The 25,507-nt window shown below is 42.9% G+C and overlaps 1 protein-coding gene across 1 annotated transcript; it reads right to left on the bottom strand.

Annotated features, from left to right (window-relative positions):
* Positions 1-1,578: 1,578 nt before the first annotated feature.
* On the bottom strand, positions 1,579-7,550 carry LOC124545938 (transmembrane protease serine 11B-like protein). The gene is made up of 2 exons (XM_047124899.1): positions 7,476-7,550; positions 1,579-1,992 (listed from the first exon to the last, which is right to left on the bottom strand). The coding sequence occupies exons 1-2, from the start codon at positions 7,548-7,550 to the stop codon at positions 1,579-1,581; spliced, it is 489 nt and encodes a 162-aa protein (XP_046980855.1).
* Between the last annotated feature and the right edge of the window lie 17,957 nt (positions 7,551-25,507).

Below are 25,507 nucleotides of genomic sequence, written 5' to 3'. Positions count from 1 at the left end.
CATTTTACAGTAGTGTACACCATGGAATAATGGTGCCAACGCAATCTTCAGCCTCAGTCAGATGTCAGAAAGCAAGGCTCCCAACGTTCGAGTCCTTCCTTGGCCATGGGCGTGTGAGTTATCTTTAACATAAGTTAGTTTACGGTAGATGAAGTAGTGTTTAAGCTTAGGGACCGATGACTTCAGCAGTTTGGTCCCATAAGATCTTACTAAAACTTTTAATTTCTGAAAGCAAGGAAGGAAGATCAGTGTTCAAAGTCCCATTGACAACGAGGCTATTGAAGATGGAGCACTAGCTCGGATGTGGGATTGTTTGGGAAGGAAATGGGCCATGCCATTCTCAAGGAACCATCCCAGCATTTGGCTTAAGCGGTGTAGGGAAATCACAGGAAACCTAAATCCGAATAGCTGGACGGGATATGAACCGTCATCCTTCCGAACACGAGTCCACTGTTGTAACCACTGCACTACCTCGCTCGGTAAACGTATGTAAGGCATCGCCGTATGTATTAGTCTGGGTATTCTGACATTATCCTCTCAATATACAAGTCCTTTACTGTCGTTTCTTGTTAACAATGTAAGTTAATTCCCAACCTTTAGCAGTTTTCACTCAGTTAATATCAGGCAGAAACGCAATCTGCATTTGGATCGCACTTCCTTGACTCATGTGCACAAAGGCTTGCAGTGTACTGGTGCATCCACTTTCAATAAACTACTATAAGAATTCAAAAGTATTAGCAGTAATCCACGCGGTTTCAATCTAAACTGAAGAGTATCATCATGGGTCACTCCTTGTGCTCTGCCAGGAGTTCCTTGAAAAATTAGGCTGATACCTGTCTTATATTGTTGCTTGCATTTGCATAAACTTATGTCTTGTATCTTTTCTTGGATTCAAAAATATTTTATTTTATCTGTCATTACTTTTGTGTTGTAATTTTATCTACAGACACGTACCATGACACAGGAGATTAACTCCTCACTTTGGTCCTACAGAACTAGACGTGTAAAATAAAAATTGTGTAGAGGGTTATGGTATGGTGATTTGGCTAGTCGCTGCTTGAGCCGTACAATAGATAACCCCTATAGCCTACATGGAACAGTAAACCGGGGAAGGTTCAAATGGCTCAAATGGCTCTGAGCACTATGGGACTTAACATCGATGGTCATCAGTCCCCTACAACTTAGAACTACCTAAACCTAACTAACCTAAGGACATCACACAACACCCAGCCATCACGAGGCAGGGAAAATCCCTGACCCCGCCGGGAATCGAACCCGGGAACCCGGGCATGGGAAGCGAGAACGCTACCGCACGACCACGAGATGCTGGCCGGGGAAGGGGCTAAATGGTAATAGATCAGCATATTGTTGAATTTGTCAGTGTAGGTATTCTGTCTTGGGCAAACAAAGAAAATTCGTATATCAAAATGGAAATGGCAGGCGAGATTTTCAGTTTGGCGAGCTAAATTTTCAGGATGAATATTTATTAGAATACGAGTAAAGAAAAATTACAGTTTGAAGCATAAAGCAACACGATTACGTTCCGGTGTACAGCTAGTGAAGGCATACACACGTCTGTTAAACTCCTGTGTTGTTCCTCATCCAGGCTCGGAAAGTGCCCATGTTGGCGTAGACGGCAGTGGCACTGATGCAATCCGGCCGACTCCAAGACACAATGCCGATCTGGGTGTCCCCATAGACCGGGGGACTGCCCGAATCCCCATGGCAGGCGGCCATGGTGGGGTCCCCAGCGCACACCATGCCCAGCGTCAGTGGCGAGATGTCGGCCATCATTTCACGGCAGGTGTCGCGGTCCACGACGTGCATGTCCGCCCGCTGCAGGTACACTGGGCTGGAGCCGTTCATGCCCCAGCCCGGAGGGGCGTCGCCCCAGCCCGAGACGGTGACTGGAAGGCCTGCTGGAGCGTCGTATCTGTCGGCAGGGAGGTTGACCACTTGTATGTTCGAGCCTAGTGGGAACGGCTCAGAAGGCTGCGTACAAAGTAAAGACCAAATCACGTCTACTGCAGGTGTGAAAACGTGTCGACGAAATGGTTGGAACCCTGGGAATATGTTGGAACATTCTATAGGTGACACAAATGCTACAATTAATCAAGCAACTTAAGAAATTGTAGATGATGTTTTTTAAAAAATAAAATATTGCTCTTAGGAAATTGACTATCTCTTAATTCATTCAGTTCAATACAGCACATAAAATAATACCAATAATTAATACAGTTTATGAACAGAAGTTGTTGAATATAGGTAGAATGAACCATGTTTTAGGTGTACAACTGATTAGGTTTTGAATCAGACGAAACGTATTGTCGAGGTTTTCGAACACCTAAATGCCTTGCGAGTCGTTGGTGCCAGCAGCAGCCGCAGGTTTTGTCGCTCTGAACCACTGGTGGGAATAGCCTGCAGTGTGGGGTGTCTCAGGAGGAGAATGAGTGGATGTTCTCGATTTGTTTCTTGTAAACTTGAGAAGACAACGCGTATATAAGAAGGGTAGAAGGACGGATCCTCAAAATTACAGACCATTGTCCTTAACATCGGTTTGTTGCAGGATTCTGCGAAACGCAACTCCCATTTTTCACATGATATCTTGCGAACCATGGATGAGGTTATCAGACGGATGCCATATTCCTCGACTTCAGGAAAGCGTTTGACTCGGTGCCCCACTGCAGACTCCTAACTAAGTTCCGAGCATATGGGATTGGTTCCCAAATACGTGAGTGGCTCGAAGACTTCTTAAGTAATAGAACCCAGTACGTTGTCCTCGATGGTGAGTGTTCATCGGAGGTGAGGGTATCATCTGGAGTGTCCTAGGGAAGTGTGGTAGGTCCGCTGTTGTTTTCTATCTACATACATGATCTTTTGAATAGGGTGGATAGCAATGTGCGGCTGTTTGCTGATGATGCCGTGGTGTACGGGAAGGTGTCGTCGTTGAGTGACTGTAGGAGGACAGAAGATGACTTGGACAGGGTTTGTGATTGGTGTAAAGAACGGCAGCTAACTCTAAATATAGAAAAATGTAAATTAATGCAGATGAATAGGAAAAAGAATCCTGTAATGTCTGAATATTCCATTAGTAGTGTAGCGCTTGACACAGTCACGTCGATTAAATATTTGGGCGTATGAAGTGGGACAAGCATGTAATGGCAGTTGTGGGGAAGGCGGATAGTCGTCTTCGGTTCATTGGTAGAATTTTGGGAAGATGTGGTTCATCTGTAAAGGAGACGGCTTATAAAACACTAATATGACCTATTCTTGAGTACTGCTCGAGCATTTGGGATCCTTATCAGGTCGGATTGAGGGAGGACATACACTCCTGGAAATTGAAATAAGAACACCGTGAATTCATTGTCCCAGGAAGGGGAAACTTTATTGACACATTCCTGGGGTCAGATACATCACATGATCACATTGACAGAACCACAGGCACATAGACACAGGCAACAGAGCATGCACAATGTCGGCACTAGTACAGTGTATATACACCTTTCGCAGCAATGCAGGCTGCTATTCTCCCATGGAGACGATCGTAGAGATGCTGGATGTAGTCCTGTGGAACGGCTTGCCATGCCATTTCCACCTGGCGCCTCAGTTGGACCAGCGTTCGTGCTGGACGTGCAGACCGCGTGAGACGACGCTTCATCCAGTCCCAAACATGCTCAATGGGGGACAGATCCGGAGATCTTGCTGGCCAGGGTAGTTGACTTACACCTTCTAGAGCACGTTGGGTGGCATGGGATACATGCGGACGTGCATTGTCCTGTTGGAACAGCAAGTTCCCTTGCCGGTCTAGGAATGGTAGAACGATGGGTTCGATGACGGTTTGGATGTACCGTGCACTATTCAGTGTCCCGTCGACGATCACCAGTGGTGTACGGCCAGTGTAGGAGATCGCTCCCCACACCATGATGCCGGGTGTTGGCCCTGTGTGCCTCGGTCGTATGCAGTCCTGATTGTGGCGCTCACCTGCACGGCGCCAAACACGCATACGACCATCATTGGCACCAAGGCAGAAGCGACTCTCATCGCTGAAGACGACACGTCTCCATTCGTCCCTCCATTCACGCCTGTCGCGAAACCACTGGAGGCGGGCTGCACGATGTTGGGGCGTGAGCGGAAGACGGCCTAACGGTGTGCGGGACCGTAGCCCAGCTTCATGGAGACGGTTGCGAATGGCCCTCACCGATACCCCAGGAGCAACAGTGTCCCTAATTTGCTGGGAAGTGGCGGTGCGGTCCCCTACGGCACTGCGTAGGATCCTACGGTCTTGGCGTGCATCCGTGCGTCGCTGCGGTCCGGTCCCAGGTCGACGGGTACGTGCACCTTCCGCCGACCACTGGCGACAACATCGATGTACTGTGGAGACCTCACGCCCCACGTGTTGAGCAACTCGGCGGTACGTCCACCCGGCCTCCCGCATGCCCACTATACGCCCTCGCTCAAAGTCCGTCAACTGCACATACGGTTCACGTTCACGCTGTCGCGGCATGCTACCAGTGTTAAAGACTGCGATGGAGCTCCATATGCCACGGCAAACTGGCTGACACTGACGGCGGCGGTGCACAAATGCTGCGCAGCTAGCGCCATTCGACGGCCAACACCGAGGTTCCTGGTGTGTCCGCTGTGCCGTGCGTGTGATCATTGCTTGTACAGCCCTCTCGCAGTGTCCGGAGCAAGTATGGTGGGTCTGACACACCGGTGTCAATGTGTTCTTTTTTCCATTTCCAGGAGTGTAGAAGCAATTCAGAGGCGGGCTGCTAGATTTGTTACTGGTAGGTTTGATCATCACGCGAGTGTTACGGAAATGCTTCATGAAGTCGGGTGGGAGTCTCTAGAGGAAAAGAGGCGTTCATTTTGTGAATCGCTACTGAAGAAATTTAGAGAACCAGCATTTGAGGCTGACTGCGGTACAGTTTTACTGCCGCCAACTTACATTTCGCGGAAAGATCACAAAGATAAGAGAGATTAGGGCTCGTACAGAGGCATATAGGCAGTCATTTTTCCCTCGTTCTGTTTGGGAGTGGAACAGGGAGAGAAGATACTAGTTGTGGTACGAGGTACCCTCCGCCACGCACGGTATGATGGATTGCGGAGTATGTATGTAGATGTAGATGTAGATGTAAACTTCTAGCAGAAGGCTCATCCGTGACTAAGTGGGTTTAGATATTTGTTTGTGGAACCAGTTCCTTGTTTCTGGGCCTGATCAGAACATTAATTATGCAACCAGCAGTGATTATGCATTTCAGGGTGACAAAATGTTGGGATGACAGTCACTCTTGCTTGATCTATTCCTTGCAGGCATGTTAGGCAGATGTAAGTCTGTCCTTAAATTTACATCTTGAATTTCCTTTGTTTTCGTAGTTCACTGATTTTATGACTTTTTGCTTCCTTTTTGTGTGTGTACTCGCAAAGAGTAAATAAAACTGGAACCAATTTGGATCAATGAGGTCAATTCAGTAGAAAGATAATCTACCTCAGTTATGAATCATTAGTGATTTAGTAAGCGGTTATAACCAGAACTCTAACATGAGGACCTTTCTTTTTTCATTACGTGATCTGCTGCATGACAGTGCAGATACATATCCGAGTTCATGGAGAGTGATCTGTCTCTCGGTCAGTCCCACCAGAACAGATCACAAAAATCGACCAAATGGTTCGTTTGCTTTAGTCGGCATCTTGCAGGGTCAAAAACCAATCACGTCACCTGATCAGATTGGTCTGTCAGACAAGAACACATTCGACTGAACGAAACTAATGTAAAAATTTTGTCTACGTTAGCTAATGAGTCACGTAGAGGTAATATTTTGTGAAGTTTTCGTGTCAATTTCCCGATTTTCATGGTTAGGGCCACATCTCCCCCTTGCCCCTTTGAGCCCACAGCTAATTCTAACACCGAGTGGGCATCAGGAAAAAGGTTATCGCATATTGTAAAAGTGCTATACAAAAGTGCTACTATTGCACTTGCATCATGTCACTAAACACTGGCCAGTAACACGGAAGTTTGTGTTCTGTCAGTGTTTGTTTTGTAGCACTGAACTGATTGCTAATGTGACATAAGGATAGCTAAAATGTGTGACTGTAGACTGATATGAGGACCAATTCCCAACCGGCATAATAAATTTAAAACGTATCAGCCGACGTCAACTTTCAGTCACCATGAAGCTTCTGAGAACATTCTTCTCAACTTTTAATGCAAACTGTCCTGACTGACTGCTTCTGAATTATTAATAAGAATCTTGTAGGATTCGTTCAAATATTCGTCTCTCCAAAACTTTGACCACATTCCTCTTGGCCAAGGGATTTTTACAGAGGGGAGAAGACTCATTTGTCACCACAATCAACATCAGCATCCCTGTGAAATTTAAATTTCCTTGCGAATTAAGTGTTCGAAGAGATTTCAGGATTGCAGCCTGAAGATGACTCGCAGGTATCCTGTTGAAATATCGTGGAGTGAATTTTACGACGACCGCTGCAGTCCTGAAATCTCTTCGAACATCAGCATCGCTTTAGTGGAGCTTATCTCTCCATCCCTATACGTCCGCTTGCAGCAGGAGCAACCTCCAGAAAATATCCATGTGACACTGTTTCCATTCCTCATGGATTGTTCAGTTCAGGGTTACGGGGCTACCAATCTCATTTAGTGCCACAATACATTAAGTGATGTCCCATACATCAGGTGTAGTGTTCCTGTATCTATAGAGCTTCTATAGTTCCAGTCACTGCCCTAGTTAGCGTTGCTGTTGCAGCACTGCAATCACTGGTGGTAATGGGAAATTCAGTAATCCTAGATGGTGGATGGCGGCAAAATCCGAAGTATTTATCTACAGAATTAGATAAAAGGTGTAACTTGTAGCATTTCCACATCTAAAATACGTCAGCAAAACACACTCCCACTCGCACACACAATGGTTATCCCATGAACTTTTAGACTGAGCAACACTTGTGAGGGTACAAACTTCGATTTCAGTGCCATTCATGGTGTAAGCATAACGACCGTCAGATTAACTATTTGCAACATCTAAACTGTTTTATGATGCTTATCAAGTGTCTCAATGTTAATTCAGTCACTAAAATGCCTGCAGAAATACGTCAGATATATAAAAAGTCAATGTTGGCATCAAGTTGCATTCGGTAAAGGTCAGACCATGTGCCACTTTGGCTGTAAAAGTGTTAGTAAATTACAATAAATTACAATTAGGTGACCTGACCTCAATCTTATTTGGCCCTTTCCACAATCGTAATTACCTGTTCTGCCCAGCGTGTTTAGCGGGCGTATCTTTTTAACAAGATTAGTGATTCGTGAAGTAATTCATTTTGTGTTGTACAGTACTGTTCTCAAACTGAGTCCGTTAGGAGGTTTCTTCTGCAGTGCTGGAAGATGTTCCCAGTTCTAAGGCCCTGGGGCCCTATGCGACCACAATTCGCTGCGCTGACAAAGTGGCGTAGCAGACAAATCGCACCAGCCAGTACTCGGTCAGTGCAAGGCCCTCTCCTTGGGTGCGCCTCTTTAGAAATCTCCACATCTCAAGGGACATTCCTATGACCCACAAACGGCTTTCCAGACCATCTGAAAAGGATGTGAGATTGATGTCATCGGCTCTGTCCTTGCAATAATTATCATTATCCATGATAAAGGTTCTCACAACGGTATGAATCATCACACAGACTTCCTTAAACGGCGCCAGAAAAACGAAACAAACTTATTAGCTCAACTCTAGACTGACGCATATATACGTAAGGTAAGTAGAAAAAGGCTATTCCTTTTTACAATCCAATCCAGGCAACCTCAGTAGTTTTTCATTTTTAAGGAAATGTCGCAATCAGAGCAAGTACAATGTCTCTGTCTTCGTTTATGGGCTATAATTTATTTCCTTTGGTTTTAGCCACATAAAGCAGTTAGAGGTAAACTGCTGTCATTCTCGAAGAAAACTTTCGTGGTTTCTTTTGCAATTTGAGGATGTGTAAATTAACTGTCTATAGAAGTGTCATGCTAACGGTGTGGAGAGTTACGATTTATTGTAAAAAGGTACAAATTACCATACAGAGAATGAAAAGCTTCATATCACAATTAGAAGCTTTGAATCAACATCATCTGAGGAAACTCTCAGTGAATTGGTTTTCCCATTCTATAGTGAAGCATTAATAGCATTGATTAGGAGCACATTTAGAGATGCATGAATGTGTTCTGATTGCAAGTTTTTTGGAAAAAGATGCCTTGTATTTATCTTGCAGGTATCAGGTACATGAAAACGCTCTCAAACGGTTGTTTGAAGAAAAGATGAGCTGTAGAAATAGATGTCCAACTACTTAAGTCCTGAACAAAATTAAGATCTCTTGATCTGGAACCGGTGTTAATAAATTTCAAACTTGAATTCGGCATGAAAAAGTCGAGGGATGCCTGTTTCGAGAAAATGGTTACTTGGTTCAAATGGCTCTGAGCACTATGGGACTCAACTGCTGTGGTCATAAGTTCCCTAGAACTTAGAACTACTTAAACCTAACTAACCTAAGGACAGCACACAACACCCAGCCATCACGAGGCAGAGAAAATCCCTGACCCCGCCGGGAATCGAACCCGGGAACCCGGGCGTGGGAAGCGAGAACGCAATGGTTACTTGAACCCTCGATTTTGTACGAGATGTTAAGAGAGAACGTCAGCCTAGAGATTATTGTACTTAATATTTATAGCTAACAATGATCACTCATGTCGAAGTACTGTCTTACGGAGTATCTTTCAGTGGCCCAGGGCCTCTGTCACTCAAAGAGAATTATTTGTAGAAAAACTTCAGTTCGTGTGATAAATTTGGAGTACTGCAATGAGGTGATAACGCAGTTTGCAGTATTTTCATTTTCCTTGTAATTGTGCTGCTTCTGAAGCCAAAGCGTCGTATTTAGATTTCAGTATTTATACTAAATCATAAAGGGATTCAATTAAGAATAGCATAAATAGTAGAAATTTTAAGCAGTGTGAAAGAGCAGTTTGTCTCTAAAAAATAAAAGCGTTTGTCACCGGACTTGATCCGACTGACAGAGCCTTGTATAAAAATGTGAATTTTGTCAGTTTTTCTAGAACTAGCTGTTAAACTGAAATGTATCCCACTGAAAGAGGTAACAATTGCACGAAATTACAGTGTAATACGTAGTTTACCAGGAATTGTATATTTCAGATAAAATAATGCTGAAAAGTAGGCGAGGACTCTGTAAAATCTCTATTTCTTGCTTCATTAGACAAGGTAAAATAAACGAATCTTAAAGTGTAAAGACGTTGTTGCTCTTGTGGTCTTCAGTCTGAAGATTTGTAACACGGCTCTCCACATAAGCCTGACCTGTGGAGGTCTCTACATCTGAGTAATTATTGCTGTTTACGCCGATTCGAAACCTCTTTCGGTGTCTCAGTCGTAATCTCTCGCAAAACTTTATACCCATCACGCTTTCACGCTTTGCAGTACTGACGATTACTTCATTTCTCAGGATTTGTGCTGTCAAGCAATCCCTCGTTTTAGTTTGGTTGTTACATAAATTTATTTCTTCCTCATATTGATTTAATCGCTTCTCGTCAGCTATTCAGTCTATCCATCTGATCTCCACCATGTCAGGTTTCAAAATGCAGTGGTGAAGTTGGTGTCTGGAATCCGAAAAGTTGCGAGATCGAATCCTGATAGGATCAGAGAGTACTTTAGTCTGTCTTTAACCTCTTGACTACCATCCGAAAATTTGTCACCCACGACAGGTTATCAGAGAACCAATTGTAATTTGTAGCATATTGTTGGTGTATATCAATGTCCCACTGGTAAAGGGAAGCCTACTAATGGTTAGCAAAATTCTAATATTTAGAAATTTTACTTATTAGGGTGTGCTTTTTCTGGTGTCATTAACTGGTGCTTGCCCTCACAAACGGGACCATATTTAGCAACTGTAGGATGCTACAAACTTGGAGGGATGATCTGTCCATTGATGTGTATTTTTGTTATGTCTTGTAGTTTTTGTGAAATCATGTTCCGAAACCCTGATGTATTTATCAATAATCCTATATGTCCTACCCACAACCCCCAAACGCTCTTCTACAATGAAACCCCGAAACATACTCTTTTCATATTGCAGCTTATACCAAGACATTAATTAAAATAACTATACATTAATGTCTTTCAAACAAAATTGGTAGTCAAAGGTTAAACCTAGCCTTTATCTTTCAATAATGTGCAAATTAGCCAGGAACGAGTGAAAGGTGGCTACACTGAGCCACAGCGCCAGAGATTGCGCCAAAGAGTATTATTCAGCCGCCTCCACTGGCAGTGCTTGTCGAGAACTCGTAGTAGGCAGTGCTTGCTGAGATGTCGTAGTGAAAAGTTATTGTCGAGAAGTCATGGTGGAGAGTGCTTGTTGTGGAGTGGTAGGGGTGAGTCGGTGTTGAGATGTTGTAGTAGGGAGTACTTGTTCCATGTTTTATGCAGTTGTTTGATGGGCTAGACAGCAGATGTTGTTCGAATGGAGATATTGTAATGATCAGAGTGCTTTTCGTCAATATATATGAAGGTAAAAAGATTCCCTTTTCTTTTTATTATTTCAATGTCTTAAATAATGCGTCATTACAGGTTCAGTCAACAAAGCATCTGGCTCGTGTTCTTGTATTAGAGTGTAATTCTGGTTTCCTTGCGCAATTATAGTATTTATATTTTTTTAATTGCTTCAGTATAAATGGCATTTAAAATTTCTTGTCTTATTGAAGAAGAACAGTGCCAGATGTGCATGTTGAATCACACTTCCACACACAGAACAGCTACACTTTGTTTTTTTCCTACGTTTTATAGTTGCTGGGGACTTAATTAATTAATTGTGTTAACGGAAATTTTCTTTCATTCTTTGTTGTTATTCTATGCAGTCAGATTGCGTACTAAAACTAGTCGGGGCCAACCGTTTACGAGACTTCGTAACCGAACAGACAGTTACTAAATCAAAAAATTAAAATTATTTGCATTAAATTTATAATTAAGCCCCCAGGAACGAGCTGTGCCTCGGATACCACGCTAGGTAGTATAGCTTTCCTTCTCCCGGTACGATGACTGGTACTGATTATGGAAACGTAACGTGATGACGTGGCGTCAGATTGAAAGAGGTGGACCAGGTCGCTGAGACACACGGAATTGTTATTGTTACTGTTTTCAGCACTCATCTGTAGCACTTCAAACTCTATTTTTTGCTTGTCTGAACTGTTTATCTTCCACATGTCATTTCTGTGGAAGGCTACAGTCACTAAAAATACCTTCACAAAAGACTTTCTAGTATTTAAATTTATATTCAGTGTTAACAAAAATCCTGTTTTTGAGAAATGTTCTCCTTGTTTTTGCCGGTCTGCACATTTCGGCTGTTGTTGTGGTCTTTAGTCCAGAGACTGGTTTGATGCAGCTCTCCAGGCTACTCTATCCTGTGCGAGTTTCTTCATCTCCAAGTAGCTACTGAAACCTACATCCTTCTGAATCAGCTTAGTTTATTCATCTCTTGGGTCTCCCTCTACGATTTTTACCCTCCATGCTGCCCTCCAGTACTAATTTGCTTATACCTTGATGCCTCAGAACATCCTATTAACCGATCCCTTCTTCGAGTCAAGTTGTGGCACAAATTCCTCTTGTCCCCAACTCTATTCAGTACCTCCTCATTAGTTAGGTGATCTACCCATCTAATCTTCAGCATTCTTCTGTAGCACCACATTTCGAAAGCTTCTGTTCTCTACTTCTATTTATCGTCCATGTTTCACTTCGGTACGTTTCTACACTCCGTACAAATGCTCTCAGAAAACGCTTCCTGACACTTAAATCGATGCTCGAAGTTAACAAATTTCTCTTCTTCAGAAACGCTTTCCTTGCCATTGCCAGTCTACATTTTATATCCTCTCTACTTCGACCATCATCAGTCATTTTGCTCCCCAAACAGCATAACTCATCTACTACTTTAAATGTATCATTCCGTAATCTAATTCCCTGAGGATCACTTGGTTCAATTCGACTACATTCCGTTTATCTTGTTTTGCTTTTGTTGATGTCCTTCTTATATCTTCCATTCATGGTGCTATCAATTCTGTTCAACTGCTCTCCCACATCCTTTGCTGTCTCTTACGGAATTACAATGTCATCGACAAACCTCAAAGTTTTTATTTCTTCTCCCTGGATCATAATTCTTTTGTTTCCTTTACTGCTTGCTCGATAATCAGATTGAATAACATCGGGGATAGGTTGCAACGCTGTCTCAGTCCTTTTCCAACCACTGCTTCCCTTTCATGCCCCTCGACTCTTATAACTGCCATCTGGTTTCTGTACAAATTGTAAATAGTTTTTCGCTCCTTGTATTTGACACCCCCCACCTTCAGAATTTTAAAGAGAGTATTCCAGTCTACATTGCCACAAGCTATCTCTAAGTCTTCAAATTCTAGAAACATAAATTTGTCTTTCCTTAATCTATCTCCTAAGATAAGTCGTAGGGTCAGTATTGCCTCAATTGATCCAACATTTATACGGAATTCAAACCGATCTTCCCCGAGGTCGGCTTTTACCAGTTTTTCCATTCGTCTGTAAATAATTCGTATGAGATTTTTTTTTTTTTTTTCCTGCAGCTGATAGTTTGGTAATTTTCACATTTGTCAACACCTGCTTGCTTTGGGATTGGAATTATTATATTCTTCTTAAAGTCGGAGGGTATCTCGCTTGTCTCATACATCTTGCTCACCAGATGGTAGAGTTTTGCCAGGGCTGGCTCTCCCAAGGCTATCAGTAGTTCTAAAGGAATGTTGTCTACTCCTGGGGCCTTGTTTCGATCCTAGGTGTTTCATTGCTCTGTCAAATTCTTCACGCGTTACCTTATCTCCCATTTAGTGTTCATCTACGTCCTCTCCCATTTCCATGATATTGCCCTCAAGTACATAGCCCTTGTATTGACCCTCTATATACTCCTTCCACCTTCTTGCTTTCCTTTCTTTGCTTAGAACCGGTTTCTCAATTGAGCTTTTGATATTAATACAAGTGGTTCTCTTTTCTCCAAAGGTCTCTTTAATTTTCCAGTAGGCAATACCTATCTTACTCCTAGTGATATATGCCTCTACATCCTTAAGTTTGTCCTCTACTATTCCTGTTTAGCCATTTTGCACTTCCTGTTGCTCTCATTTTTGAAACGTTTGTATTCCTTTTTGCCTGCTTCATTTACTGCATTTTTATATTTTCTCCTTTCATCAATTAAATTCAATATATCTTCTGTTACCCAAGGATTTCTATTAGCCCTCGTCTTTTTACCTACTTGATCCTCTGCCGCCTTCACTAGCTCATCCCTCAAAGCTACCCATTCTTCTTCTACTGTATTTCTTTCCCCCATTCCTCTCAATCGTTCCCCAATGCTCTCCCTGAAACTCTCTACAAACTCTGGTTCTGTCAGTTTATCCAGATCCCATCTTCTTCAATTCCCACCTTTTTGCAGTTTCTTCAGTTTTAGTCTACAGTTCATAACGAATATATTGTTGTCAGAATCCACATCTGCCCCTGGAAATGTCTTCCAATTTAAAACCTGGTTCCTAAATCTGTCTTACCATGATATAATCTATGTGAAAGCTTTAAGTGTCTCCAGGCCTCTTCCATGTACGCAACTTTCTTCCATACTTCTCAAACCAAGTGTTAACTATAATTAAGTTATGCTCCGTGCAAAAATACTACCAGGCAGCTCCCTCTTTCATTCCTTACCCCCATGCCATATTCACCTACTACTTTTCCTTCTCTTGCTTTTCCTACTATTGAATTCCATTTACCCATGACTATTAAATTTTCGTCTTCCTTCACTAGGCGTGGGCATCGTGTCTATCATGGCTACAATAATTCGTTCACTATGCTGTTCGTAGTAGCTTACCCGCCTCATATTTTTTATTCATTATTAAAAATACTCCTGCATTACCTCTATTTGATTTTGTTTATAACCCTGTATTCACCTGACCAAAAGTCTTATTCCTCCTGCCACCGAACTTCACTAATTCCCACTATATCAAACTTAAACCTATCCGTTCCCTTCTTCAATTTTCTAACCTTCCTGCCCGATTAAGCGATCTGACATTTCCACTCTCCAATGCGTAGAACGCCAGTTTCCTTTCTCCTGATAACGACGTCCTCCTGAGTAGTGTTCAAATGTGTGTGAATTCCTAAGGTACCAAACCGCTTAGGTCATCGGTCCCTAGAATTAGACACTACTTAAACTAACTCATGCTAAGAACAACACACACACCCATGCCCCAGGGAGGACTCGAACCTCCGGCGGGAGGTCCTGAGTAGTCCCCTCCCAAAGATCCGAATGGGGGACTATTTTGCCTGCGGAATATTTTACCCAAGAGGACGCCATCATCATTTAACCATACAGTAGAGCTGCATGCCCTCGGGAAAAAGAACGGCTGTAGTTTCCCCTAGCTTTCAGCCGTTCGCAGTGCCAGCACAGAAAGGCAGTTTTGGTTAGTGTTACAAGGCCAGGTCAGTCAATCATCCAGACTGTTGCCCCTGCAACTACTGAAAAGGCTGCTGCCCCTCTTCAGGAACCACACTTTTGTCTGGCCTCTCAACAGATACCCCTCCGTTGTGGTTGCACCTACGGTAGGGCTACCTGTATCGCTGAGGCACGGAAGCCTCCCCAACAACGGCAAGATCCAATGTTCCTGGGGGGGTATTTCTGTTATCATCAGTTATTTTGCTTCCCAAATAAGAAAACGCGTGTACTAGATTCAGAATCTAATTTCCCCAGTATCGCCTGATTTAATTCAACTACATTACATTACTTTTGTTTAACGTTTGTGGTCGTTCGTCTTATAACCCCTTTTCACGAGACTTCCCATTCCATGCAGCTCATTTCACAAGCACTTTGCCGTCTCTGACTCTTAGAATGTCTTTGATAAATGTTTTTCTTTGTTCTCTCTCCGCATCTTTTTTTGTTTTCCTTCGTAGTTTGGTCTGTGTACAGACTGAACAACACCGAGGATGGACTGCAGTCCTTTCTCACTCCCTTCTCAGCTACTACTTTCACATTAAACACGTAAGTACACACTCGTTTCTGAACAAGTAGTAGGTATCCCTTCGTACCCATATTTCATCCCTGCTGCCTTCAGAGTTTCGAGGAGCGCATTGCAGTAACATTGTCAAAATCTTTCTGTACATACGCAAATGTTATTTATGTGGGTTTGTCTTTCTAGGACTGTCTTATAAGTAGGAGTCAGCCGGTCGGAATGCCCGAGCGATTATAGGTGCTTCAGTCTGGAACCGCGCGACCGCTACGGTCGTAGGTTCGAATGCTGCCTCGGGCATGGATGTGTGTGATGGCCTTAGGTTAGTTAGATTTAAGTAGTTCTAAGTTCTAGGGGACTGATGGCCTCAGATGTTTAGTCCCATAGTGCTCAGAGCCATTTGAACCGTTTTTGAACTAGCATTTGAAGCTGGACAGGATTAGTAAAATTGGACTGAGAGAGACTGATATGGGCGCATGAAGGTGCCCTGTGTGAAATAAAGCTGTTTTTAAACTCAGTGACGTTTAGCATTTCACATCAGTAAATACAGATGCCTGTAAGTATATGACACAGAGCAAAGATTGCTTTAGACTCGCAGTTCAATTCGGTAGCCACATCAATGTATCCAATGTAATAAACCCACTTGCAGCCGTCCCACTGTCCCATACCTCAGCGTATACTGTTACTCTGAAGCATCTAGATGGTGATTAGATCCTACTGGAAAACAGATGATGGAAAAGTCACGACAACGCAATGGCAAAAATTTCACAATACCAACATGTGGCAAGAACACTGAGAACCCACATCACCCACTGACCGTGCAAATGAAGAGGGGAACACACACTGAAAAATCAGACTGCCTTCTGATTGGTCAAAATATTCGAAGAACAGAAGCATTCTTTAACGAATTTGACCAGTACAGTAAGTACACTGTCTGATGAAGAGGATTGAGATAGTGCAGCCATTTCTCTTCCATAACATTTGTCACCGAGAATTTCCAAGCATTTTATTAATATGTGTGTCACACTGGAACTTACTCTTTCACTGTTATGGCGATTCTTTGTAGGAAAAATGTGTTTACTTGGTATGTATTTGTACCCCATTAACTCACGTTACTTGCTATGTATCTTATCTGAGTGATTGGATAAAGGAATCAGTGTATTTTGCAAGTCCTGCTATGGGCCAGAAAGAATGCCTGAAATATGCTAACTAACCAAACTCTGGTAGTTGTGACTTAGCGTTAGGCACAGGGTGCGTCAAAGAAGCACCTTTGACCTTAAACAACGCAGCTCAGCTGACGTTGGCAGCTCCGAATGGTATGCGTCCCGCCTTTGTCACTTTTCGTGAGTTTATGAGGACCGTCATACATTATTAACTGACTGTGTCTGACGAAGCCAACTGACTCATCACGCGGATATGTTCAGTTATGTACAACACCTGGTAGGCAAATTTTACCTTCAGCAAGACAACAATATTTTCTGTGGCTGACGATTCGTAACAAAATAATTAAAGGAAGACCACACAGGCACTGTGCCTTCGACACCAAAACCCTCAGGTCTCGTGTAACGCCATTTGACACGGGTCTATATTTACGAGGTGTGGCTAGAAAAAAACCGGACTAGTACTGGTGAAACAATAAAACGAATGCAATAAGGCTGAAAGTCGCGTGGCCTGTCACGTGACTCTCGCTCCGCCTACTGCTCGAGTTTCATCTGCCTCCTGCACTCAGTCTGCCCGTGGCGTCTGTTTTAAGTAGTTGACGTTTTGTCTGTGCGTCGGAAAATGTTGAGTGTACAGAAAGAACAGCGTGTTAACATCAAATTTTGTTTCAAACTAGGAAAATCTGCAAGTGAAACGTTTATAATGTTACAACAAGTGTACGGCGATGATTTTTTTATCGCGAACACAAGTGTTTGAGTGGTTTAAATGATTTAAAGATGGCCGCGAAGACACCAGTGATGACACTCGCACTGGCAGACCATTGTCAGCAAAAACTGATGCAAACATTGAAAAAATCGGTAAACTTGTTCAACAAGATCGCCGTTTAACAATCAGAGCAGTGTCTGAGTTAACAGGAGTTGACAAGGAAAGTGTTAGGCAGATTCTTCATGAAAGTTTCAACATGAACAAAGTGTGTTCAAAAATGGTTCCAAAGTGTCTCACAATTGAACAGAAGGAACGCCGAAGAATGATTTGTTCTGACATCCTGGAAAACATTGAAAGTGATCCCACCTTCTTACAAAATGTTATTACTTGCGATGAATCGTGGTTTTTTACTTACGATCCCGAAACTAAACGCCAATCGATGCATTGGAAAACTCCTGGTTCTCCACGACAAAAAAAGGCACGAATGTCAAAATCGAAATTCAAGGCAATGATGATTGTTTTTTTTGACATCAAAGGGATTGTGCACATTGATTGGGTACCAGAGGGACAAACAGTGAATCAGCATTACTACATTAGCGTCCTGGCTACCCTACGTGAGCGAGTACGGAGAAAACGGAACGATTTGTGGAGAAAAAAGTCATGGATCCTTCACCAAGACAATGCCCCAGCTCACAGTGCGTTGTCAGTGAAGACGTTTTTGGCAAAACACAACATTCCCATCTTAGATCATCCGCCCTACTCACCTGATTTGGCCCCCTGTGACTTTTTTCTTTTCCCTAAAGTCAAGTCAGCTTTGAAAGGAACTAGATTTGAGACTGTTGAAGCAGTAAAAGAAAAAGCGACGGAAGTAATGTATGGACTTACCGAAAATGATCTGCAGCATTGCTATGAACAGTGGAAAATTCGTATGGAGCGATGTAGAGACCGAGGAGGAGAGTACATTGAAAATAATTGTAAATAAATGTTTTTTCCAGCATCAGTCCGGTTTTTTTCTAGCCGCACCTCGTATGCTACAGCTTCGCAGCTCACACATTGCTACTATGTGCCAGGGGTGATGGAAGAAGCCAACAGAGTGTAACCGGCGCACTTAACCTGCACCACAGTGCCTCCCACCACTGCTCACTGCAGTCCACACCAGGAGAGCTCTGTGTTCAGAGTTGCGCGAGCCTCGTCACCATTCCTGATACTTGAGCTGTGGTTGGTGGCTTCCTGGTCACTCTAGTGGCACCGATGTTAGGAGGACTGGTCCTCGTTAAGCGATTTGTACCACACCGTGCGTCTGTATCAACATTTTCATCCACACCCACACTCTGAAAATCACTGTAAAGTGCATGACAGAAGCTACTTACCACTGTATTACACATACGGAGTGCCGAAAACTGCCTCTCTGCAATGTATAATTAGTGTAATGTTATGGTAGTGGTCACTGTAAGAGTGAAACGTAGGGGGTCGTTGTATATTCCTAGATTCATCTCTTGATCCTCATAAGTAGTTGAGCTGTGGTAAAATTTGCCGTTTTGAAGAGCGCGCCGCAGCGCGTATTGTGAAGCAGTCGCCCTCCGTTTCTGGCGGTGGCGCCGCTGTGGTAATCGCTGCTTTGGTGTCTTCCTCTCGTGGGAAAGGGGAAAAGTCGCCCGTTCACGTGCATTTCAGGGGCGCTATCAGCTCGGCGCTGGGGGTCGGTCTGTCGGTGATGATCTCCGCACTGGGTATCCACTCCACGGGGTAACAGAACTTGTTGAATTCTGTGGCACGACTTGTGGAAAAACTTTTTGTTTTGTCATTTCCTTATGACACTTATTGGAGTGGGCAAGCGACTTGAGGGTCTATCAACTGTCTGACGCCTTTACATTTAGGCATTTTACAGTGAGAATACTGTGTAAACAAGAGAGTATTTCTTTATTATCTATATGCCTGGAATTGTGTAACTGGAGTCAGTTGGTGTTGCTGTTTCATGTTAAACTGCGGCTATTGACGTCGCTAAGTGAAGGAATAAATATTTCGTATCGCGATATATATTATCTTTGAACCAATGAATGTGAATTATCTGTAAGTGCATTTACAAAATAACTAGGGAATTCGAAGGAAACTCAGAAAATCTTGTAGATAAATGTAAATGAAAATGGATTAGAAGACAATGCTTCAGAAGAAGAATGTGTGAGTGGAGAAGAAACCACTGAAAGCTGTGCTAATGTTTTGCTTTATGTTTCTCTCCACGGCCCTTCCCTATTCCGGAAGATTGGAGGTATAACGGTTAACATAATTAAAACAGGGAGGGAATCATTTCAGAACAAAGATGGGCCACATATTTCTGTTGAGAGACAAGGTAGTATAGATAAGCGACAGTTGGAGTGTGATTGGTTCTCTGTCAGTCAATAAATGATGAGAAATTCGAAGAACGTTGATGACTTACTCAACTAAAAACGAAACTTTATACTGTTTTCTCTGTAGGCTCTTTAGTACAGACGGAAGTTTCAACAAAACATCTAAATTTATTACTGGTTTTCTATCCTGGTGGAAACATAATCGAAAAATTTAAAGTCGTGAAACTTGAGGAAAACATGAGACTTGTTTTAAAAATGGAGATATATTTTAAATAAACTGCTAGATGTCACTATGTTTTCAGCTGAACAAAATCTTTCATAGAGCTTGAGCTGTCAGCAAATAAATGGAAATATTTTGCAGGTAATTAGGTTGTTATCTAAATATGACTCTACTAAGGGCACGCTTGGACAGGTTAGAATCGTCCACTCAGTCGCAGTTAGGAAATGAATTTAGAAGTCCTTTCCTTACACTCAATTACACAAAATTGATTCATGTCACTTCTTGGCGGAATTGTTGAAGAAAATATTGTAACTGATAAAAAAAATTGTATCCGCTTTGACAGTGCACTGGGCATAATTTAAGTGGGCTAAGGGTGTGCATGGTATGGCAACGAGAGCTCTATCAAAGACTGCTTATAGTGTCTGTACAGTGGTGCCCATGGCGCTGCACTTCAGCTGCGCATATGGTATGGCAAACCAGTATCTGATCGAGGGGGCACGAGTTGTCCACTGTGCTGCAGTCTAAAATCGGCCTGTCGTCTCATGACGATGAAAGGGTCATTTGCGGTGATGCGACTGAAGCTCACCCTTACTCACGCTATTCACTTATAGCGAGAGAAGCAGGGGCTGATCCCCCAAAACAATTTTCTCCACTTTCTCGATCATGTCGTCAGACCGGCTTGTGCGAGCTGGAGGTTGTTTCGGTTTGTTGTCACACAATGTTCTGCCTTCATTAAACTGTCGCACCCACAAACACACTTTCGACACATCCAGAACTCCATCACCACATGTCTCCTTCAACTGTTGATGAATTGCAATTGGTTTCACACCACGCAAATTCAGAAAACGAGTGACTGCACGCTGTTTAAGTAAGGAAAACGTCGCCATTTAAGTATTTAAAACAGTTCTCATTCTCGCAGCTGGTGGTAAAATTCCATCCGCCGTATGGTGCTGCCATCTCTGGGACGTATTGACATGGCCTCATTTTAAAACAATGTGCATGTTTCTATATCTTTCCAGTCCGGAGAAAAAAAATGGGAGGCCTTAGAACTTGAATGCACCTCGTACGTACCCACTAAATCAGAGTTGCAATATTAAAAGTTTAAGCTGGTTTCATTGTCTAGGGGCTCGGATACATAGTTGCCGTTGCTGTGTGCTATTTCTATAATTTATCGTCAGATACTAAACTTTAAACTAATAAATGTATTGAAAATCTGATTACACCATCAGAATCATAGTGCAAATAATGGTAATGTACATCTTTCTTTTTGATTCATTTGGCTACTATTAATTTCTATACAAACTGTGAAATATCTAACATTAAGGTTTCACAATGTCCGCCATCTTTGGCACTCCCGGCATAGACATCTCCTTCATCGACACAAAGCACCGTCCGACGCAGCGGAAATCCCAGCCACGCGGCTGGACCATGCGCTGGGGCTACCTACCCCCCCCCCCCCCCCCCCTCTCTCTCGCCAGCTAACGTCTGGAACCACGTGTTTGCTGCCGTGCCCCGGCTTTGTCGAGCGCCCTGTGCAGCCGCCTCAACTCCGAACATGTAATATTTCCAGGGCGCGACAACTCGCCCGTTACCTCCCAATTTTATCTGTGTACACACATGCGAATATATCTACACAGCATGTATGTCGTGTAAATAACGTAGTTTTTAAATTTAACTTACCGCTAGCTGTGCAAGACTGACTAGATCACAGTTCATCAGGATTTATTGTTCAGTCTATTGGGATTGTGGCATTTAGTTGTAATAATAAAGTATCTCTGTATTAGTTTTCAGCGTGGATTTAATAAATTGTAAAATATTCTCATCGACTCCTACTGGAAAAAAATGAGGATCTTTTTTCCCCTACTTATTGGTAATAGGATATAAGTTAAAAAAATTTTTTGCACTGAAATATCAGAGTCAAATTGTAATATCAAGAACTATATTGTACCCCAAGAACTGATCTGTACTTCAAGAATTGAATTGTATCTCAAGAACTGAACTGTACTGAAAAATCAATTAACATCTATGTGAACTGAATAAATGAAAATAATTCATTATCATACGTCTTTGTTGTTATTTACAAAGAACGTATCCCCTGTTACATTGTGTCCATAAAGGATATGCAGGACATGTATGACATTAGTTTTGAACATGAAGGTGAAGTTTGACACGGAGGATAACAAAATGTATAGAATCGTTGCATGGGATTACGCCCATCGTCTTGAGAGCGGGAGGCACGTGACTGTAACTGCTTCCAAAAACAAACAGTAAATATATCCAAAATTATCACCATCACTGGGAGAAAACCATAGACATAGTATCTGGGTAAAACTGTATACTATCGAAGTGGGAACAGGGTGAAGAGAAATCATACACAAAGTGTGAGGTTAAAAAGTCGTTTTTCATCCAACATATAAGTAATTTTAGTTTCGTAAGCAGACACAACACTATATGCGTCCTCTTGAGTCGATGGAGAGCAGGATACCCATAGACTTCCAGGTCTTGAATGGCAGCATACTTGATCATATGACGCATCCATGCCATCTTACCTTTCCTCTTGATGTAGATCACTGTCATATGATCACAGGGACGTTACCATATCTTTATACGATATACCAGGATCACCCCAGTGAATTCCATGGTAGAAAAGTGTTAATCATTCGGCACTCTTCCATGTTTTAGCACACTTCACATTCTTGAAAGACCTCAGGGATGCAATGTTGACAGAGAATGTCCATATTATGAGTATCTTCTGTGAATTCAATACTTCGAAATATGAACTGTCTGCACTCGTCTTCACAGAAACCGTGAAGTAAAGCAATAGGTTACTAAAAAGTAGTAGCATCTTCTTTGACTATTGTTACTACGGAACAGACCATTGTGCTTTATTATTGATCATTTCAGCTACACAGCCAACAAAATATATCTTAATTCATGGTGGTACATCACTCTGGCATCGCACATTCAAGCCATAGTGCTTAAAGCGGGGGTCATACTTTGAAATGAGTTCATCCATTTTCAACACGATAGGTAACAAATTGAATCTGCATGATGTATCACATAGCAATGGTATAAGTTGTGTAGGGAGCGTGTGTTAATCAAGAGCATTCAAGTTGTGCCGACTCGTAATCAGTTCCATATAAATATCCGAGAACACATTTCGTACATCTCTTGATTTCGCCCACTCAAACATGTTGTTAGCAGTAATATTCTCTTTCTCAGAGAATCCATAGTCCTCGAGAGTGTTTGTCATAACACATTTGGAGACGAGCTCTAGAATATTTTTTACAATGTGTGGAAACAGCTGCATTCGTGAATAAAGCAGAGTCGTGCAGTCACTATTCTCTTTCAATAATTTTGAAATAGCGACAACTTAAGCATGATCTTCACCATCCATGACCATACTTTGCACAATACACTCAGTACCGCTGTTCTAATTCGCTGTTACAATTAAGACACTGCTACTGTTCGTCCCAGCCTCCAGCATCATCTTATTCACAGACGTCCTCCACACTTGAAATTGAATAACTGAATGACGATGGAGTCATAGTGGTTATTCATTTATACACAGCTGGTGCACTGAAGGGACAAACAGAAGTTGGAATAAAGCATGCTTTGCATTTAAACCTATAGAAGATTTGTACATAACACGGTATTCCTTTTGAAAATTCACCTTCTACCCATATACTGTAGGATATAAACAGACATACGTTTAATATGTATCATTAAGTAACCGCTTCTCGCAACATGTAACAAACAAAATCGTTGTATGACACGCTAACAGGTTCCTTTTTTTTTTTTTCTTAAACTCAGTTTTGCAGATTCAGCAGATCCGTCTTGGGGTGTTCCTCCTCTAAAGTATTAAACAGGTTCGGTGCTCAGCAACAGGAACTTAAAACGTGCTTAGACTCGATACAGAGTAGTTTAGCGATAATATAGTATACGTTTCTCTACTCGTTTGCTTGGCCCTTGGATATGAACCCTGAAAGGACATACTCTAGCATATTGCACACGCAGTGACGTCTTAGTCGAGAAATTTGCATGATGTAGGTGTTACATCTACGATACTTACGTGTGTAAGCATGGTATAAGGCTCACATACTCTAGCACAAACTCCAACTTGGCGGTCCGGGAAGACGCCAGTGTGTTGGCTGGATTTACAGGTATCAAAAATACGAAAAGGTTTCGTGGAAGTGACGAAATCGAGAAAATAAAAGATGCAAGGTCCTTTTAATTGTAATTACACCCTTTATTCCTTGATAAATACATGACAACGATGATGTGGTAGGAGGGTTTTGCTACTGAGCCGCGCGAAGCGACATCCAGCTGGTGCGAATGTGGACATTCATAGTTTTTCGAACGCTACTTACCTACAAATGATAGAAACTTTATGCTGCCTGAACATGAATTTGCTGCGGTTAGTCTCTGACATATCACCAGACGTGTGTGGGAAGTGATAAGACTACCATTCCTGTAAAAGAATTACCTTATGTCCAGCTGTAAGGAGATGACTGATTTCATGTGGGGAATTGTGATTTCAACACATTGAGCATTACTGATTGTAGGGGGAGATGGACTCATTTCGGAAACACTTACGCGATACAGCAGTGAGGGGGGTGCTACTGGATCTGCTGTAGTGTACAAACAGGACAGACCATAAGGCTCTGACATAAAGGATACACAGAACGTTCTCTCATCACCTCCTGTAAGCAGATCCTCGCGTGTACTTTGTCGCACTGTCGACTGCGATGTTCATTACAATATAGCAGCCCATATCACTGATCTCTTTCCAATCCTTTCGTCGGCGGGAGAGCCGCTGATTATCTCATAGTGCCAGACGCCTGTGCTTTAGAACACTTGGGTTGTTTGGGGAAGGAGACCAGACAGCGAGGTCATCGGTCCCATCGGATTAGGGAAGGACGGGGGAGGAAGTCGGCCGTGCCCTTTGAAAGGAACCATCCCGGCATTTGCCTGGAGCGATTTAGGCAAATCACGGAAAACCTAAATCAGGATGGCCGGACGCGGGATTGAACCGTCATCCTCCCGAATGCGAGTCCAGTGTCTAACCACTGCGCCACCTCGCTCGGTTTTAGAACACTTGTTTGAGAGAGTCTTGGCACAGCACCCTCCAAAAGTGGTGACTGAAAATACCTGCAGCCTACTCACGAATCTGATTGGCTGGAAGACTTAGATGTCAATTTCCAAAGCTGAGAAGAATCGAGGCACCTAGCTAGTGTGAGTGTGGTCATCCCATGATTTTTTCGGGTGCAATGCGTGCCTGAAATGTACATTTGTTGAAGTGTAAGGTGACTGTAGTCAATGTTCTGACATGGCAAAGAGACTATATCCGGTCGTAAGGGATGTATAGATTTGACATAGAAAATCGTAATTTAAACATATCGATAGCCATAGAAGTATGAGAGATTTTATGTGGAAAAATATATGCAGGAGGCTATAGATGTTATATTTCAATGGGAGATTCGTCCTAAGGAGGCATTTCTGGCACTTTGCCCATGTCAGACTGCCGCAATCGTAATATTTCGCTTTTAGTACACTGATAAACATGTGATGGTTTCAAAAAATGGTTCAAATGGCTCTGAGCACTTAGGGACTGAACAGCTGAGGACATCAGTCCCCTAGACTTAGAACTACTTAAACCTAACCAACCTAAGGTCAGCACACACATCCATGCCCGAGACAGGATTCGAACCTGCGACCGAAGCAGCAGCGCGCTTCCGGACTGAAGCGCCTGGAACCGCTCGGCCACAACGGCCGGCTGTGATGGATTCCTAGAACGTCTCTGGGCGTGTTTTGGAGATAGCCTGTAGCTGATGCTTTGTACTGGGATGCCCGGATAGCTGAGTGGTCAATGTGACGGATTGCCGTCCTATGGGTCTGGGTTCGATTCCCGGCTGGGTCATCGATTTTCTCCGCTCAGGGACTCGGTGTTGTTGTCTTCATCATCATCGGCGCGCAGGTTGCCCAGTGTGGTGTCGAATGTAAGAAGACCTGCACTGCACCAAGACTGCCGGACCTGCCCCATGAGGG

The sequence above is a fragment of the Schistocerca americana genome, chromosome 8 (genome assembly GCF_021461395.2).
Source record: "Schistocerca americana isolate TAMUIC-IGC-003095 chromosome 8, iqSchAmer2.1, whole genome shotgun sequence".
NCBI lineage: Eukaryota > Metazoa > Arthropoda > Insecta > Orthoptera > Acrididae > Schistocerca > Schistocerca americana.
The sequence above is the reverse complement of the archived record's forward strand: the minus strand, read 5'-3'. Positions and strand labels throughout refer to the sequence as shown.

Coding starts and splice junctions, on each gene's coding strand:
- LOC124545938 (XM_047124899.1), bottom strand. CDS start 7,550: ATGTCCCTTGAGATGTGGAGATTTCTAAAGAGGCGCACCCAAGGAGAG. Junction 1,993..7,475: donor CACTGACCGAGTACTGGCTG/GTGCGATTTGTC, acceptor CTTTGTACGCAG/CCTTCTGAGCCGTTCCCACT.